The following is an 18,897-nucleotide window of genomic DNA, read 5'->3' as shown; positions in this document are numbered from 1 at the left end:
CTACCGCCTCCGACTCTGGGGCAGTGATCCTCTAAAGCCTGCTACCCTCCACCACACTATAGAATAGCCGCAAACAACCCTCTGTGCCCCTCTGAACAAGCAGAGGGACACCCAGTCTGGAAAACTGTCCCTGCCAACAAGAGTCCTCGCTCCCTGCTAGCGCCCGCCCCTGCCGACCAAGCCAAGCGGGGGGGATGGCTGAATCAAACTCCCTCCTCCACACACTGATGCCTCTGCCAGATCCCACACATGCCGATAAGGTCGCATCATCCAACCCTCTGTAAAAATCTCTCCATGAATGGACTGAGCAAGCAACCTCTCTATCCCAGCTAGCCTAGTCCACATGAGTGCGCTCCCCAAGCATGTGACCACTACCATCTCTGGCGTGGCTGCTCCACACAAGGGGCTGTATGTCTATAACCCTGCAGCTCCGGAGCCCGCTGGATCAGGCATCCCCGCAGAGATCTCCACATGCCTACTAGACTGTGGAGGAAAGGTGACCTCGGTGAGCAGGCTGGCGCGTCTGTGAAGATATATCGTAGAGAAGGTCTCCAAGCTCCTCCCCTCCGTGGAGTACACTGTTACTCCCTCCTGTAATAACACCGTCCAGGTGTGCAACCCTGAAGTCAAGCCTCTCACAAACAATTTGCCCAAAAGGGCAATGCTCTGCAACTCTAGATCCAGGATCCCCAATTTGCCCACAGATCGTGGCTGAATGATAGTGTGCCAGGCCACCCTGGTTCCTCGCTCTTGTGTCCTGAGAGCCATCCGATCCCGCCCATAAGCAATTGCGGATCAACCGCTGGAGCTGAGCAATGCAAGATCTGGAGAAACACCAGCAGGAGCAACAAATCAAGCCATCCAATAGCACCTGGTTCACTACCAGCGCCCTCCCGGCTAATGATAATCGAGCTGCACTCCAAAAGAACAGCTTCCTCCTGATGGAAGCCAGCACATGCTGTGCAGCAGCGATATCAATGCCCACCTGAAAACCCAGATATCGAGCAGTCTGCCCCCTCTTCACCCAAGTGAAACCTAAAGTCTGGCCCCAGGCGCAGGTAGAATCAGGATTTGTCAAAAAGCCCAGACTTATTCCAGTTGAACCTGGCACCTGCCGCGAGGCAAAAGGTGTCAAGAGCAACTCGAACACTCTCCATGCTCTCCTCATCATCCTCAATGTAAAGAGCCATGATGTCTGCATACACTGCATCAAGAAGAGCCTAGCCAGACTCAGTCGACAAGGGTAGTCTGTGCAATCCTGTGGCTGCATCTCTCAAGTAGCCAGCTATAGCCTCTGCGAAAAACAAGAAGAGATAGGGGGCCAGCGGGCATCCCTGCCATACTGACCGCTCAAGAGAAAAGCCCTCCCCCATCTGTCCTCCTATAAGCACCCTGCTGCTGGCAGATCTATATAGTGCAGACACACCCAAGATCCACTCCAGGGGGAAGCCCATCCGCTTCAAGAACGCCCAATCAACTCTATCATAGGCTTTCTCAAAGAACGTAATGATGTCGTCCAGATGCAATCCTGGACAAATCCTGTCTGAGTATCATGCACTATATCTGGCAACAGAGGCCTCACCTGGTTGCTAATCATCTTTGCCAATGCCTTATAGGCCGTTGGAAACAAAGTGATAGGCCGCCACTGCCGAAGCTCCTGTCTGTCCCCCCCTTTTGGGAGGAGGCAAATCAACCCTGCTATCTCTGTAGCCATCCCCATAACCTCCTCCGGCCCCATCCTGGGCCCCATCCTGACCACCCCTGAACTGTCTCTCAAAGCTTGAACCCTCTCTCCAGGCCTCCGCTGGTTATGCATCTGAAAAAACTCCTTGTTCATCCTGTCACCCTTGCGGGCTCAGAATGAAACAAGGGAGTGGTAATAGAACTCTGAGCGGCTCTCCTCCACTGCTGCCAAGGCAACTTGGGCACTCAGCTTCTGTTCCCGCAGCCCGGGAGGCTGTGGGCTCAACTGCTGTACCTGCTGGATAGAGGCGAGGCTCCTCCTGAGTGCCTTTTCCTGTTGTTGCTTCTGCAAACGGCCCTCCCTTGCAAAACCTTGGCCAAGCCTGCTAGACTCTACCAACAAGGCTGCAACCTGCTCGGCCACCTCCGCTGAATCCACCCACTGTGTCCCATAAAAGGCGCAGACTCTCCATCAACTCTGGCTCCTGATACTGTCTGTCTGGAATATGACATCCTCTGTGAGCATGAGACTGCGACCCCTGCTCTACTAGCAACGGAACTGGGGCATGGTGCCTGCTACAATCCCAGTGCTCCCACCAAGAGTCACAGCCCACGCTTCCACATAAAACTTGTCAAGCCTCTCCAGCAAGTGTCCACCTTCCCGGCGGAAGCCCCAAGAGTAGTCCAAACTTTCTGGAAATCTCTGAAAAGCAGCATCCCGCCAACTGTCACGGCAATGTAGCGCAAGCAGCAAGGCCTCCCAGCTCTCCTGCTCACCTCTGACTATACCCTCAAAATCTGGTCCCCGGCCTCGCTGGTCATCGAGAGACTCCATGTTATTGAACGCGCCGCACCCCCCCCCCCCCCCCCCCACACACACACCAATCCGAGAATCCATCTGCGGAAGGCTCTCCACCACACGCATCCAAAAAGCGAAACAGGCACGCATCTTAGTGGGTGCATAGATGCTGAGAATACCTAGCCTGGTATCACCCAACTGCAGCCTCACCCACATAGCTCTGCCGGCAACCAAGGTCCCATGGCCAAATACATAACTCAACCAACTGGCCCCCTCTGAAATGCATACATCTCCACTCCTCCCATGAAGACCAATGGAAGGCTCCCATTATGTGTGACTCTGTCCTGCAAGTATCTTCCCACAACGTTGGGTCTGATCAGCAGAGATCTTGTGCTCCTGGAGTAAAAGCACATCTATCTGCCCAACTAGTCTAGGGTGCAACTCTTGCCTGAGGACCAGCTTCGGCTGTCCTCGGGAACCCCAACTGTGGAAACCATTAACGTTCCACAAGATCAGGTGTAAACTCGTAATAATCAGAATAAACTCCAGCCTTCTCGGCCAGAAGACACCAAGGGCCTTGGATAGCAACCTGTAGCAAGAACCATAGCGCTGCACAACCAATTCTGCATCTGCTGCAGAGTCCTACCAAAGTATTTGGCCGTGGCCAAAACCTCCCAAGGCTGAACATCCAAGGTCAAAGCCCAAGGCTCCTCGACCAGTAGCACTACAGGCAAGAACATGTGCCCCTTGCTCCTGAGCCAGCAAGGAGCCGCCATACCCATCCGCTACTGTGCGTGCATGTGCAAGGTCCCAACCGCCCAGTCCCAGCCACTCTCCAGCCTTGCAGCTGATCTCTGCTGCCAAGTGGTGGTCAACTGACTCTAAAGTCCACTCCTCCTGCCCAGTGCTCCCCACGAAGAACGAGTGAGCCAGATAATCGGAAGGAGCTACCAACTGAACTCTCTCCTCCCTCGCCTGCACCAGGAAAATACCCACCTCAAGCCGAGTTGGAAAGGAACACTGATCTGCAAAATCTGCATACTCCCAAGGACCCATCCCGAAGAATTCCTGTGACAGAGGCAACCCCTCCTGCATGGCCTCTGACTCACCCTGTCCAGAGTGGGACTGGCCCGAGGTCTGAGGGTCCTGGCGCTCCTCCACTGGCGGTGGCTGCACCTCCTCTGGAATCACTGGCTCCTCCTAAGCCTTCTCCCCCTGAGGTGAGGAGGACTTGGCATCTGCTACCTGCTCCTCCATCTGTCTAGCAGTTTCTGATCTCTGGGCTACCTCAGCACGTCTCACCGCCGCTGCTGCGGCTCTCCTCTCCTGTCGGCGCTGGACTGCCGGTCTCACATGGGCCGTCCCCGAAGGAGCCCCAGCTTGTCTCTGCTGTGCATGCGGAGGCTCCGGCGATGGTCTCCCGCTCCGATAGAATGAAGAGCCATAATCTATCTCGATGGCTGCTGGAAGGGCCGAAGGATTCCGCACAGCCACCCTGATCTGAACTATACCCGGCCTCCAGTCTAGGCCCTGGCGCAGCTGTCGTGAAAGAGGACGCTAGTGGCGTGCCAAACATACCACCAATGTCCTCTAACAAGGGTCGAAACTCTGGAGGTAGCCCTGGGAACTGAAGAGTCACTGGGTGTCGCGGGATGCAATGAATCGAATCGAATGTCGCTGCCGAAAAGCCAGAGTACCAAGGTACCATAATGATGACCTTGTCACTGACCGTGACTGGAGATCGGCGAACCAGCTCCGCAGCACGGACTGCCTGTGACAGCTCTAACATAAAAATGCCCTGTCCCATCAAAGAGACCTCCACCAACTGTCCTGCAGTGATGACCAAGGTAGACTGTATGGAGTCTCGAATCTCCGCTCTCGACGGAGTGCAACCAACAATCCTGCCATACACTGCCGTGCGGTGAAGCTCCTCTATGCAAGCCGAGACGCGCGCGTTGCTGCTTAGAAAGAGTAACTCGGAAGACTGGGGGGGGTAGGGGTGTCGACGGGGATACCCGTGTCCTGACCAGAGGCCGCGTTTCCTTGCCTACTCTCCATCGTATCTTTCCTTGCATACGAAGATGCGATTCTACCTGGATCATTTTCTACAGACAGCCTAATTCAGAAGCCTTGCTATCTTTATAGACACACATCACATGGCATGTAGATAGTGATCGGACAGATCCGAGTCTCATCATGTCCCTTGAGGGTAGATATTGGCAGTTCCTAGGGCATTGCAAGGGATGGCAAGATCCATATACTCCACTTACCTAGAGGTTTAGACGGATGAGCACTACCTTTTCAGATGCCTAGTGTGTTATGAGACGTAAGTGAGGCTCCCTTAAGGGTAGAGATTGGCAGCTCCTAGGCCATTGCAAGGGATGACAAGATCCATATACTCAACTTCCTAGAGGTTTAGACAGATGATGAGCACTACCTTTTCAGATGCCTAGTGTGTTATGAGATGGAGGCATGTAATGGTGATCAGGATTCCCAGATTCAGATGATCTCACTACATGGAGCAGGCAGCACACCTCGCTCCCCATCACTCGCATCTGTCTGCACATTTTCTCATCAACAACAAGGATCACCGATCAATTGCAATTGTCTCCATTCATCATGATCTACCTGCCGTCGCATCTCTCTACACACCCACCAGCACGTGACATTGCTGCTTCTGCTCCCGCCAGCGCATCACTTGCTTCTGCCCGTCATCGCCGTACCCCCCCTGCTGCCCATAGTGAGCTGTGTTCTCCAAGTTGATGCCGAAAACCCCATCTCCAGCGGCAGATCACTGCCGGCAGCTCCATGACCACCAGGAGCAGAAGTTCAAGATTTGTCAGACGGTGCCAACCGTCGCCCTCAGTTCTGCAGCTCGTACCTGCAATGCCACATCAGCAGCTGATTTGGGGATTTTAAAAAATGTGAGCTATGGAGACCAAAAGAAGCAACATTGCATTGGAGAAATTCAATATCTATATTTATTCATTCTCATACACATGCATACCCTTTCTTTCACATATACATCCACATTCACATCCCATACTCATCTTATGGCATCCGTTCTCATCCTATCACATCCCATACACATCTTATCACATCCATTCACATACTATTCCCATTTAATAGCTTTTCAACATGGTATCAGAGCCTTGTGCTGTCTATTAGGGTTTATGAGTGAGTGAGAGAAGAGGGAGAAGAAGCTGTGAAGAAAAGCTGTGAAGCTTGCCATTGATGCTGTGAAGCTTGGAGCACACCGATTACTATCAGATCTGAGAGCTTGGCCTACCGAGTAAGGTATTCTAAACATCCTTGAGCGGATTGTAGGTGATTCAGGCAAAAACAAAGCAAATTAGGGTTGCCCAAAGCAAAGAAAAATTCTGGTTTTTGAAAGCTTTCCATTGAAGCTTGGAAGCGGTGATGTATGGTGAAAATAGATGCAAATCTGGAAAACAAACATGTATGTGACAAGCAAGAATGTGTTGGCAACTCATATACAAGCCCTACACTGATTTTGGAGCATTTTTGATGCATTTGAATGAGTGGAATTTACTGGATTTTGAGCTCTCACAAAACAGAGAAAAGGAAATCAAATTTTGATGCATTTGGAGCAAGTTTTTGGCAAAAATCAAAGCATTGATGGATTGCACACTTGCCTAGGTGTGTTGGGTACTCAATTACATCATCAATTGTTAACATAAACACTTCCAAAGCCCTCAGGAGCAGGCGGCACAACTCATACAGAGAAACAGGGTAGAATATTCAGGTTTTTGATGCGAGGAGGCCACAAATCAACTCTTTCACTTGATTAATTCCACAATTGGCTTAGCAAATTTGTAATTCACATACCCAAGGAGGTTGCTATATGATTGGATTGAGCAATTATCATCAATTGAGCTGGAAATGAGCTGATTAAACAGACTGTCTAAGAGAAAAAGAGGCAACCTGCAGTGATCAAGGTGCTGAGAAGATGTGTGTCTTGCAAGACAGGAGTGACAAATCCCTTGCACTCATTGGACTCAGCCTCGTAGACAGTCTCTTACATCATGTGGACTTGCTTTTAAATAACAAGAGGGTATTTTCATCTCATAATAGAGGAGAACTTTTTCTTGTTTATTGTGTATTCACATTATCAAGATGTAGCTCATAATCTCAATTAGTGTGTAGCTAGGAGGTTGCTTAGTTGCTCTCTCAATAATTGTTCTCCGATTTCAACTGATCGTACATAGTCCCTTCAGGGGCGACAGAAGACTCCGCCCCTTGAGATGTAGCCATCCTTTTGTCAGCTCTAGATCCAGGATATACTCTAACGGCACAGACAGTGGACATTGCCTCCTTGTGTGCTGTCATAGAGAAGGATGATACATGATGAGACCCACTGGTTTCACTGGCCTTAACAACTCATTGTGTATGTATAGGATCTGCACAGTGCACATGCCTATTTTCTTTGGCTTTTTTATATTTTTATGTTTATGTTTATAATCTTCAATACACATGGAATATATATAGAACACTGGTTGGTCTTATAGATCCATTGCTCACCATGCTCATGCTGATGATGGTGATAAGATAAACATACAGCTAGTCTATCTTTCTGTATGAGTTTTTTTTTTTCCAGTTTTGTAAGTCTTTTCCATGGCCCAGTACCACATGGAACTCTTCAACCACTTTTGGTGTTCTTTCCATTTTTCTTTAATTTCCGTTTTAGTTTCCATGGCTCACTATATCATTGGTACCATTGTAGGTACTTATGGTCTCATAGACCCTTGGCGTCCTCTGTATACATTAATATAACTTTCTTTTTTTCGTTCTCTCTCTTTGCCTCCTTATGAGCCAGGTATACGGTCCGTGAGGAGGATGAGACACATCATGTGTACTTATGGAATGCATCTACTACCTTTTTATCTTATAGACCCTTTGGGTCTTCTGTAGATGCGAATAATATCCACACACGCATGCATACACACACACACGATTTTAAAACTGTGTTTGAAATACTTACAAGGATAACATTTAACACACATGACTTTCAGGAGGATGCACAACAACAACTTAAACGGAACCATACCCACATCATTTAATAACCTAATTTCTTTACATGTCCTGTGAGTACCCTTTTCCAAAAGCCTAGATTTCCACGGCATTGTGGTTTATACTTGATATATTTATGCGAGGCCTCTCAGCCCTCTAGAATAAATAACATGATCCATGTTGACTTGCCTTGATGACCTGTACTTTTACAGTGACTTAGGGTTTAATGCCTTGGAAGGAAGCATTCCAAATGACCTTGGAGATCTTGAAGCTCTTATCTTCTTGTAAGTAAAGTAAGGTTAAATTCAAATGAGCACTGGGTGAATAGTGATGCTCACACTCTCGCACACACCCACGTGCGCGTGCACGTATGCATGCATGCTTGTATACACACTCATGCATGCTCTCATGCATGGTTCTCGACTCTTAGAAACTTGCAGGGAAATAACATAACAGGCAATATACCGCCCTCATTTGCAGAGTTTTCCAACATAGAGATAATGTGAGCCACAACTTCTAACTGTCATTGTGACTTTAACAAACTTTGTGTTTTACAACGATAGAAAATGTTAGCTTTTGCATGGTATCTCCTGCAGAAACCTTGGCGATAACAAGTTGACTGGTGTTGTTCCTGATGTAGGTCTCGGCAGTAACCTCTTATCACTGTAAGTATATGATAATTTTTTTAATCAGTGAGTGACCAAAACCCCCTCTGAAAGGTGTTCTAATTATCTTGTGAAAAGCAGAGAACTGGAGGATAACCGCCTGAGTGGTCCGATCCCACCTTCTTTGAGAAAAAAAGGGTTAGATCTTCTGTAAGTCTTAGTTTTGCTTCAGAAGATTTTTCTTTCACACACAAACTTTCTAGAAATTTTGAAATTAGTATGTCTACCATCTCTTGTGCAGGGTTTATGGAAACCCCTTGTGTTCAGAGGCCATCAACAATGGTACACCTGCATGCGCTTCGCATCATGGTGATAATACCAGCTCGGTTTCTCCCACATGCAGATGTCCTTATGGCATGATCTTACGTCCCTTATTTGTGGGAGGCCAGTCCTCTATGAAATGTGATTGTGTGGCACCTCTTTTGATTGAGCTGTTTTTCCCAAGGGTTCTCTTCCTGCGATGTACAAAGGAAAAGCAGGAGAGGTATGTGTTTCATGAGCTTCTTTTGGTCCTAATATTTTTTCTACATTGCTAGACATAAAGAACTTGCCTCTTTCTAGATGAGACATGTCTCTAATGTGCAAGGAAAGTCAACCTGGAAATTATCTTGGTCAATGATCAAGGGTTCTTCATACGAGTGCCTTGAAGAATGTTTGTTTCTGGTGGCTTTTCACTGGTTAATCAGAAAGTCAAGTATATTTTTGAAAGAGAGAATATTGGTGTATTCAAGGCTAATAGAATTCTAGAATGGAAAGGCAGAAAAGAGTAATCCCATCTGGATAGGTTAGCCTTGCCTTGCTTTGGCAACCAATCACCGCCCCCCCCCCCCCCCCCCCCAAAAAAAAATAAAATAAATAAATAATAATAATAATTTCCTTGGGTAGATGAAAATTGTTATCTTTAGTTAGACCATGGAAACAAAAAAAAAAGTCTCCTTCACGAAATGAAACGTTTCAAAAAACTTACGAAACCTCTGAAAAAACTTGTTTTGCCCAAATTTTTTAGGTGATTCTTTTATCTTTGCCCATTTTGATTGTGTTTTGCTTGTGCCTGTTTTTTTCTTGTTTGCGAGCTGGTTTTGACCTCCTGTGTGTGCCCAGTTTTGCAGCTTATGCGCACCCCTTTCTCCCCCTTGGGCTTGGCCTTCCTTCTCCTCCTTGCTTTCTCTTCTCCTTCCCTTCTCCTTCTCCTTCCCTTCTCATTCTCTTCTCATTGCCTTCTTACGCCCTTCCTCCGGAGGTGCCTCGTCCCCAGGAGGAGCGAGCCCAGGAGTATCAGGCAGCCACAATTGGCAGCGCGCCGACGATGACCACCACCTTTGGTCCATGTAGCTCCTGACCAAAATGTGTGACTGGATAATAACTTGCCAAATCTACCACATTGGCTAGCATCGAGTTTATGCCTGCATGAGTGAAATGTCCATGGAACCTTCCGTGACTGTAGAGTGAAGCTGGATCCTGATAAGCTGTCTCCGACTATGCGGAAAAACACCACCAAGGCTGTCACCAGCCTGGACATTTTCCAGTCTGAAAGGGGTCTGGTGGACTCCAGGATGTTAAAATATTTGGAAAGTACAAGCTTTGGGAATGGGGGATTATCCTAGAATACAAAGGACCACACTCCTAAAATTTAGGAGAGTTGCTATTTTTGGCCCGACTCCGATGGAAATTCTGTTTGCGTCATTACATCTGGAATTGAGCAGATACCAAGAGTTGGCAAAGTGCCTATGAGACAGAATGTCTACCAGTTGGGATATTTTTAGAGGTAAAGATTATGGAAGGACCCATCTCTTAGATTGGGACATGTGGCAGGAAAGTGGATCAAAGTGAGACAAGTGGCCTCACACTTGTCAGAAAGTGGATCAAAGTGAGACAAGTGGCCTCACACTTGTCACTCCAGCTATTGTGTGGCTCTCCACTTGTCATCGTAGCCTTCTCTTGCCATATTAGCTCATGGAAGGCCCAAATCTATAAATTGGAGTCCTCTCTCTTCATTAATAGAGGCTCTCTTGCTGCACACTAGCCTCTACCACCGTTACAGGCTGCCCTAATGATGGCTACTCTCTTTCTCTCTCACTTGAAGGCTGCCCATGAAGAATACCGGCTGTTGGGGACTGTTTTGGAGGCTTCCATCGCGAAGAAATACTGAAGGCAAGGGTATTCAATCATTTATTATGATTTCTAGCCATTGTACTTATTGTATCAGCATTTGTACTTGCTGTACTAGCCATTGTACCGGCTGTACCAGCCACTATACTTGCTGTACCAGCATTTGTACTTGCTGTACCTGTTGTGCCAGCATTTGTACTTGTACCTGCTATACCAGCCATTGTATCCGCTATACCAGCCACCGTACCGGCTGTACCAGCCACTGTACCTATTGTACCGGCTGAATGGAGAGTTGTACTTGCTGTACCCTTTCTATTGCATGAAGACCCGTGGTTTTTGGGGAAGAATCAGTACCCACACGGAGGTATATGGATTATATTGTTGGCTCGGCATTTCTACAGTCTATGTTCCGGCTTGGTAGCCTCGTGTTGGGCTGTGTCATGGCATTTGTATATGGATAATCCGGCATCTCCCGTGGGGAGAGTAAGGCCCTCAAAGCTTGTACATGATATTATTCTCCTTGGGTAATAAAATATTCCAAGGGGGGGGTCGGCCCATTCCGGCCTCTATGCGGTGTCACACGTGCAAGCTCCATTTTCAGCATTTGTGGATGTTTTGTCCAGCTTTATGTTTTATGCAAAGTGATGATGGATATGTGTTAAGGCTGTGGCCATGTTTAAATGTTTTAATATGCATTGATGGTATCAACAAGTGTGTCAAAGGCCCTAGTTCCCCGGGCACTCACCGCCGCGAGTTTCATTGGTATCAGAGCATAGGCTTTCTTGGAAGCGGAGGCTTCCTTCTATCAATAAGGAAGAGAAAAGATCTCAAGTGGAGACCACACTTACCATCATTACTGTTAAGCATGGCCAGCTGCTTCATAGCTTATGAAGCAAGAGACAGCTTGTTGATCTAAGGATTTATGAATTCACAGAATTTTATCGTGGAAGTGTGAGGTTGGCTTTATGTGCATACGTTTAGCACTCTTTCCATATGGATATTGTGGATTATATTATCAAGCTTACAGGCAAGCTATATGGAGATATATCTTAGAATATCTTAAGGATATGGTGACGAGATATTTCTTTTGGCTTCATGACCAACCTGGCAAAGAAAAGCTAAGTATACTTTGAGTTTGCAAAGTTGGTGCTTTGGCTATTTACTATGAAGTGTTTTTGATGTTCACTAACCCTTGTATAGCTATGCAAGGAGAAAGGTGTTGTTGTTTGCCTTGAGATGGTTTCAGGGAAACATTGTTTATGGCTCTCTTTAATGGGATGAATTCTTTTCATTGGGATGGATTATTGTTGTGAAAAATGGGAGAGACAAAGCTAAAACTGAAACTGAAATGAGAGCAAGACTAAAAGGAAACACAAAGCTTAGACATACCTTGAGATGAGTGTAGACAAGACACAAGATTGATACTTTCATTGATGTGACACCTACAATATATAGGTGAGAAGTACAAGATTGAGTAGACTGACTTATGGGATAAATGTAGAGGTGCCACATGGCACTAGACTCAAGACACAAAGACTCAACTGAAACTAGACTAGAGAAATAGTACACCTAGTGTGCACTTATTTCCAACACCCTCCTTAAGTGGACACTAGGAGGAAGACAAAAAAGACAAGACTATGACATGACAAAAGATAAGACCAAGACAGAGAGACTAGACAAGGATTGAGAGACAAGCTAGAAGACAAGGTGGACAAGACTAGAAGACAGAAGACAGACATAAAGACTGATAGACTGAGAGACAAGACATGACAGACAAAGATCCTGAGACACCCCTCCTCAAGTGATATCCTCATATGGGTCCACAAGGGTAGGGACAAGAGTGGATCATAGACAGACAGAGAGAGAGACAATCAGCCAGTAGAGTGGTCCCACAGAGAGAGAGACTTTCAGATAGACATGAGAGAGATTGACAGATAGAGGATAAATGGGGACATAGACAGAAAATGCCAAGAGAATGTGGGTAGCTAATCCACAAAAGAGAGACATATAGACTGATAGATAGAGTGTCAAAGACATGTGACAAGATAGACACACAGGATAGACACATAGACAGAGAGACTGACTGATTGTAGATAGACAGAGAGATGGACCTAGATAGATAATCCCTCCTCAAGGTCAATCCTTCTGCTAGAGTGGGTAATGCAGGGGTGCCTCTTGGATAGGGACTAAGATAAGTCCATGTAGACAAATAGACATGATATTACCCCATGATCTACATCATTGGTGATCAATGGTGGTAGATAGCATGAAAGCATAGACAAATATGAGAGAGATGGGAAGGTCTTACCATATTTGGCAGTGTCTAATCCCGTACATGAGAGACAGATAGATGAAGGGAAGGTCTTACCACTTGCTGAAATGCAAGGGCAGTGTCTAATCCCGTACAAGATAGAGAAGTCAATGAAATTCAGTATTGAGATTTTTATTTTTTACCCTTTTTTTTTAATTTTTTTTTAATTTTTTATTTTTCAAGAGATAGAGAGTAGACTGAAAATAGAACGCAACATACACTTGATTGCTGCTTTAAATTTGCTGCTCTGCAGGTCTGGCTGGTCCAATGGACAGCTAACCCACATGTGAAGATGGAGAGGAAATGGGAAATAACAAAGGGGAAAATGCCTTTTGCACAGATGTTGCAAATCAGGTCCAAAATCAGCATTGGAGTTTACCTTCACAAAAGGGGTGTCGAGCTGATGTCGAGAAGACCAGAGATCCAAAAATGGCGAGTTGTTGCATGAGTTGAATATCCAGGAGGTCCACGACTTGAGAAGACATGTCAACCAGGAGAGACTCCAGCTATGGAGGGTGAAAAACATCCATTGTGGTGAATGGATGAGAGAGAGAGAGAGAGAGAGAGAGATGTGACAATCTCAAATGAAAGAGACAATGGTTGCAGCACGTACAATGATAATAGATTGATGATGGACAGGAGTAAGCGGGGCGCGAGCAGGTGAGCAGTAGGCACGAAGAGGTGGGTGACCTGCTGCAGCAGCAAGTCAATGACAGACAACAAGCAAAGGTGGCAGTGGCTAGGTGGGCAGCGTTGCAGCAAAGCGACGCAGCATTGTGAGAGGTACAGGTGGGCTGCAGTGGCGCGAAAAGATCTGATGGCAGCAGACGTGCCTTTATTTTGGTCAGCGGAAAGAATAAAAAACACACAGTGGTTTCAGTAACGAGGCAGTGATGAAGCAGTTCAGAAAATGGAAAGAAAAATGCAGCATAGTAGCACTGCTCTGATACCATGTTATGAAAAATGGGAGAGACAAAGCTAAAACTGAAACTGAAATGAGAGCAAGACTAAAAGGAAACACAAAGCTTAGACATACCTTGAGATGAGTGTAGACAAGACACAAGATTGATACTTTCATTGATGTGACACCTACAATATATAGGTGAGAAGTACAAGATTGAGTAGACTGACTTATGGGATAAATGTAGAGGTGCCACATGGCACTAGACTCAAGACACAAAGACTCAACTGAAACTAGACTAGAGAAATAGTACACCTAGTGTGCACTTATTTCCAACAATTATATCGATGGAGATTTCTTTCTTGGACGAGATTTATATAGATATTGGGCTTCACAAGCAATTTCTATGGACGAATCTGTCCGAGTTTATAGAGAAGAAATCTTTGGATATCTCATGGATATGATGCTTTTATGGATAAAGTCCACCTCTACTCCAAGGTGTGTGGATAGCACGGAGTATGTGGTAAGAGTTATGGTATACAAGGATTATGGTATACAGGTCTATGGATTCCTGGACTTCTTTTCTAGGGACTTGGATCCATCCTCAGGTTTATGGATTATGTTTATGGCTCCCTTTTACTGGGATGGATTATTCTTTTTGGCTCCCTTTCTTTGGGATGCATTGGACTTATGAAACTCATGATTCACATACCCTGTGTAGTGTTCTCTTGTCCTACGTGCTCTCTTGAAGATTGTTTCTACCATGTGGGGGTGGAACAATAGAGAGCAGATGGAAGGAAACATGGGCACTTCAAAGGGTAGTGTGACAAGCACAACATACCCTGTGTAGTGTTCTCTTGTCCTACGTGCTCTCTTGAAGATTGTTTCTACCATGTGTGGGTGGAACAATAGAGAGCAGATGGAAGGGAACATGGGCACTTGAGAGGGTAGTGTGAGTTGGTGGCCGAAATGCCTACAAACTATTGGTGGCCGAAATGCCTATAAACTATGTGTAGCAGAAATGCTTATGGAACACCAGGTTATCTATGCCTGCGAGTGATTGTTTTATCTTGTTACTTGAGCCCACCTCTCATCCAAGGTGTGTGGTCAGAGTACCAACACGGAGTGCAAGTGGTAAAGTGGACATGACGGGACTTATGTCTATGCCAAGGGTCATGTGGACCGATGGCTTGTTGGCAGGAGACTTGTTTTGTCTCGCCCATTTACTTGGGACATGGATTATGATATCTGGACTTATGGGACTGTTTTGTCTCGCCCATTTACTTGGGACATGGATTATGATATCTGGACTTATGGGACTGTTTTTTGTCTCACCCATTTATCTTGGGACATGATTTTGATATTGGTATTATGGAGACTTATTTAGTCTCGCCCATTTCTTTGGGACATGGATTCTTCAGCTATATTGGATTTTTGAGACTGTCTCGTCTCACCCAATCGATGGGACATGATTATATCTTGAATATATGGCTTGATGCTTAAAGTTGCGGACAACTTTTAAGAAGCTGGGGAGGATGTCACCAGCCTCGACATTTCCCAGTCTGAAAGGGGTCTGGTGGACTCCAGGATGTTAAAATATTTGGAAAGTACAAGCTTTGGGAATGGGGGATTATCCTAGAATACAAAGGACCACACTCCTAAAATTTAGGAGAGTTGCTATTTTTGGCCCAACTCTGATGGAAATTCTGTTCGCGTCATTACATCTGGAATTGAGCAGATACCAAGAGTTGGCAAAGTGCCTATGATAGAGTGTCTACCAGTTGGGATATTTTTAGAGGTAAAGATTATGGAAGGACCCATCTCTTAGATTGGGACATGTGGCAAGAAAGTGGATCAAAGTGAGACAAGTGGCCTCACACTTGTCACTCCAGCTATTGTGTGGCTCTCCACTTGTCATCGTAGCCTTCTCTTGCCATTTTAGCTCATGGGAGGCCCAAATCTATAAATTGGAGCCCTCTCTCTTCATTTATAGAGGCTCTCTTGCTGCACACTAGCCTCTACCACCGTTACAGGCTGCCCTAATGATGGCTACTCTCTTTCTCTCTCACTTGAAGGCTGCCCATGAAGAATACCGGCTGTTGGGGACTGTTTTGGAGGCTTCCATCGCGAAGAAATACTGAAGGCAAGGGTATTCAATCATTTATTATGATTTCTAGCCATTGTACTTGTTGTACCAGCATTTGTACTTGCTGTACCAGCCACTGTACCGGTTGTACCAGCCACTATACTTGCTGTACCAGCATTTGTACTTGTTGTACCTGCTATACCAGCATTTGTACTTGCTGTACCTGCTGTACCAACCACCGTACCCGCTATACCAGCCACCATACCCGCTATACCAGCCACCGTACCGGCTGTACCAGCCACTGTACCTACTGTACCGGCTGAATGGAGAGTTGTACTTGCTGTACCCTTTCTATTGCATGAAGACCCGTGGTTTTTGGGGAAGAATCAGTACCCACACGGAGGTATATGGATTATATTGTTGGCTCGGCATTTCTACAGCCTATGTTCCGGCTTGGTAGCCTCGTGTTGGGCTGTGTCATGGCATTTGTATATGGATAATCCGGCATCCCCCGTGGGGAGAGTAAGGCCCTCAAAGCTTGTACATGATATTATTCTCCTTGGGTAATAAAATATTCCAAGGGGGGGTCGGCCCATTCCGGCCTCTATGCTGTGTCACACGTGCAAGCTCCATTTTCAGCATTTGTGGATGTTTTGTCCAGCTTTATGTTTTATGCAAAGTGATGATGGATATGTGTTAAGGCTGTGGCCATGTTTAAATGTTTTAATATGCATTGATGGTATCAACAAGTGTGTCAAAGGCCCTAGTTCCCCGGGCACTCACCGCCGCGAGTTTCAAAGGCCCTGTATGTTCCATGAGACAATCCTCATGAAGACAACGATCTAATCATGTGCCTAGAGGCGCCACTACCGATGATCCAAGAATTATCATGCGTTGCAACATTAGCTGTTTCAGTACATACTTCTTCAATGGCAACAAACAGCTCTATTTCTATAGCATGATTGGATTCTTCCTTGGTCTTTAGAGTGCCATTCTTGGCATTTGCTTTCTTTTTTTGCATTCTTTGGCTATGTGCCCTTTCTTGTTATGGTAAAAGTAATCTTTTTCTTCTGATTTGAAGAGTGCGACTAGATCTTGTGGTCGATGAAGGACCCCCTCTTTCAACGCGGGAACTTGTCTCGCATAAGTGAGGGAGGGGAAATTCTCCAAGGAGAGGTCCACCTTTCCTTCCCAATCCGGGGAGAAATCCTTTCCCTTCTCAAGAATGGGAGAAGGGGAGCGTAATGTAGCATCATCATTACAATCCTGCTACAATGGAAATTGTAACATCATCATTATTATTACATTCTTGCTACAATGTATCCTTATCACTGTGACAACCCGACTCCAAAGCATCGTCATCTTGTGCAGAATCATCATCATGGGTAGTGAGGGATGCAAAGGGGTTAGGGTGTTCCACTGAGTGCATAGGCGCCGGTGTGGGGATGGGGGTTTGAGGACACCTACCATTCCTAACCATCACCCACCATCGCTGTGTAGTGTGTTGAGGTGTAGGAGTGGCAGTAGGGGGAGACATCTGATGAACATGTCCATGTTCCCTCTTGATGTGGCCTTTGGATCTGGGACAAACTTTAGCAATATGACCCTGCTGGTGGCAAATACGACATTGATTTGCTCTCCCAACAATCTCCATCCTCGGTCGAAAATGTGAGCTATCCGGTCTCTGTAATAAGATGTAACCGCCGTCAGTGATGGAAGGGTCAAGAACAAGAACAAAAACTCAGGGTACTCCATCAAAGGTGGCAGTAATCATGGCAGAAGCATACGAAGGTAGCCCTGGAAGGTCAGGTACTTCCAAGACTTGACCAAATGCAGCTCCTATGGAGGGAAAAAGCTTCCAAAAAAACCGTGGTAGAGTGGGAAATCTGAGAGAGATCGGAGTAAGGCATTGATCCACTACCACAAGATCAAAGTCCAGCTGGTACCCGAAGAATAATAATTTTCATGGGGCAAGGGGAAAAGGGCTGCCGGCAAGTGCCTAAGATAAGGCTTCCAGGGAGTTGAAGTAACCCTTGTCCAAGTAAACGTGCATCAAGAAAGTGCACAACTAGATCTGAAGGGAGACTGCTAGAAGCCATTTTCTAACTTCCGAGCAGGTAGGGTGAGAGCCATAGACCCTCCCAATGAGAGTGGTCTTCATTTCACTCTCAATGTTGCTTTGGAGGATGGGAAGCTTATCTTGTGAAAAATTGATAGTTCTCACGGCTTGCGGGAGTGGAGAAGGATTGGCTTGGGAAGCCATAATGCCAATCAAGGGACGGGCGGCCAACTTGAACACACTAGGAGATTTCCGTATGCTGGTGCAAGCAACAAAGCGGGAGGGGCAGGAAGAAGGGCTGGAAAGCGCTATGTTGTTGCAATTTTAGTTGCCTCTAATATCAAGGATTCAAGACTTGTTTGGGATATTAGACATGTATCATTTGGATGCTGAATGTGGAGATATATGGGCTGATTTGATGGTTGCTCATGCACATGTCTCTTATGTAGTGAAAGATGGCTATCTTATGAAACATAACTGCCTATATGTGGTCTTAAACATTGTAGCTGACTTGAATGCCCAAATACAAGAGAAATTGGACCAACGACTGGATCGTATTGCTTGCCTTCAAGAGTAGGGAAAACCCCCTTTTATACAAAAAGCCTGTGGGCATTACAATCCCCCTCATGTGACTCTGTGCTTTCGCATGTTCTTACCGTGGGCAACCTACAGCTGTACAGGTGCCCTGGGTGTTTAGAGTTCACCGTCCTGGTGAACAAGCATAAAAAACAAGTACATATCTTCCATCATGTGGATGACCACCAAACTACCACAAGTCCAATACAAAAGATAACCATCATCAACCACCAAGACATGAGAAGGTGGGGTCAGGCTTGCATCACCACAGACCAAACCCTCCTCCTTACTGCACCAAGGGCGGGTCGAACCCTCCTCCTTGGCTCCTAAGCTACTGCATCACCCCACAAGTGGCTCCTACAACTCCTCATACATAGATGGTTGAAATTTGGATTTTACCCCATTCCACATATCCACAAATCATGTACACATGAATGCACAATACGTAAGTGTTGGCATGGAAACGCAACCAAGAGATGCCTTCAAATTCAGGTGGTATAATGTAATAGGAGCATGATGCTGATGATGAAGCATGTTGAGAAGCTGGGGCAAGGGATTCCTTGAAGGAAGCTTGGTACCCACCGTCTCTCTGTACCAATGGAGTGTGCCTGCATCCTTCTAGGATTCATGGATTAATCTCAGCCAAGATATGCCTCTACGACTGAAAAGTAAGGATT

The 18,897-nt window shown here is 46.2% G+C and overlaps 1 protein-coding gene across 17 annotated transcripts in view; it reads left to right on the top strand.

Moving 5' to 3' along the window:
• Nucleotides 1-18,897, top strand: part of LOC147612186 (uncharacterized) — a 170,778-nt gene that overhangs the window by 94,097 nt on the left and 57,784 nt on the right. For 9 of the 17 annotated variants that reach the window (XR_015263666.1, XR_015263665.1, XR_015263670.1 and 6 more), the window contains exons 10-15: nt 7,516-7,587; nt 7,726-7,797; nt 7,944-8,015; nt 8,110-8,178; nt 8,260-8,328; nt 8,420-8,662. Coding sequence is in view for 3 of the 17 variants with exons in the window: in XM_086784067.1 (XP_086640193.1) it covers nt 7,516-7,587; nt 7,726-7,797; nt 7,944-8,015; nt 8,110-8,178; nt 8,260-8,328; nt 8,420-8,662 (597 nt within the window). In the remaining 14 variants the exon portion in view is untranslated. The remainder of the gene's footprint in view (nt 1-7,515; nt 7,588-7,725; nt 7,798-7,943; nt 8,016-8,109; nt 8,179-8,259; nt 8,329-8,419; nt 8,663-18,897) is intronic. The other 8 variants (XR_015263672.1, XR_015263671.1, XR_015263674.1 and 5 more) reach the window with 3 other exon arrangements.

The sequence above is a fragment of the Cibotium barometz genome, chromosome 46 (genome assembly GCF_041138505.1).
Source record: "Cibotium barometz isolate CiBa-2024 chromosome 46, ASM4113850v1, whole genome shotgun sequence".
Classification (NCBI taxonomy): domain Eukaryota; kingdom Viridiplantae; phylum Streptophyta; class Polypodiopsida; order Cyatheales; family Cibotiaceae; genus Cibotium; species Cibotium barometz.
Note: the sequence above shows the minus strand (reverse complement) of the source record. Positions and strands in the feature narration are given on the sequence as shown.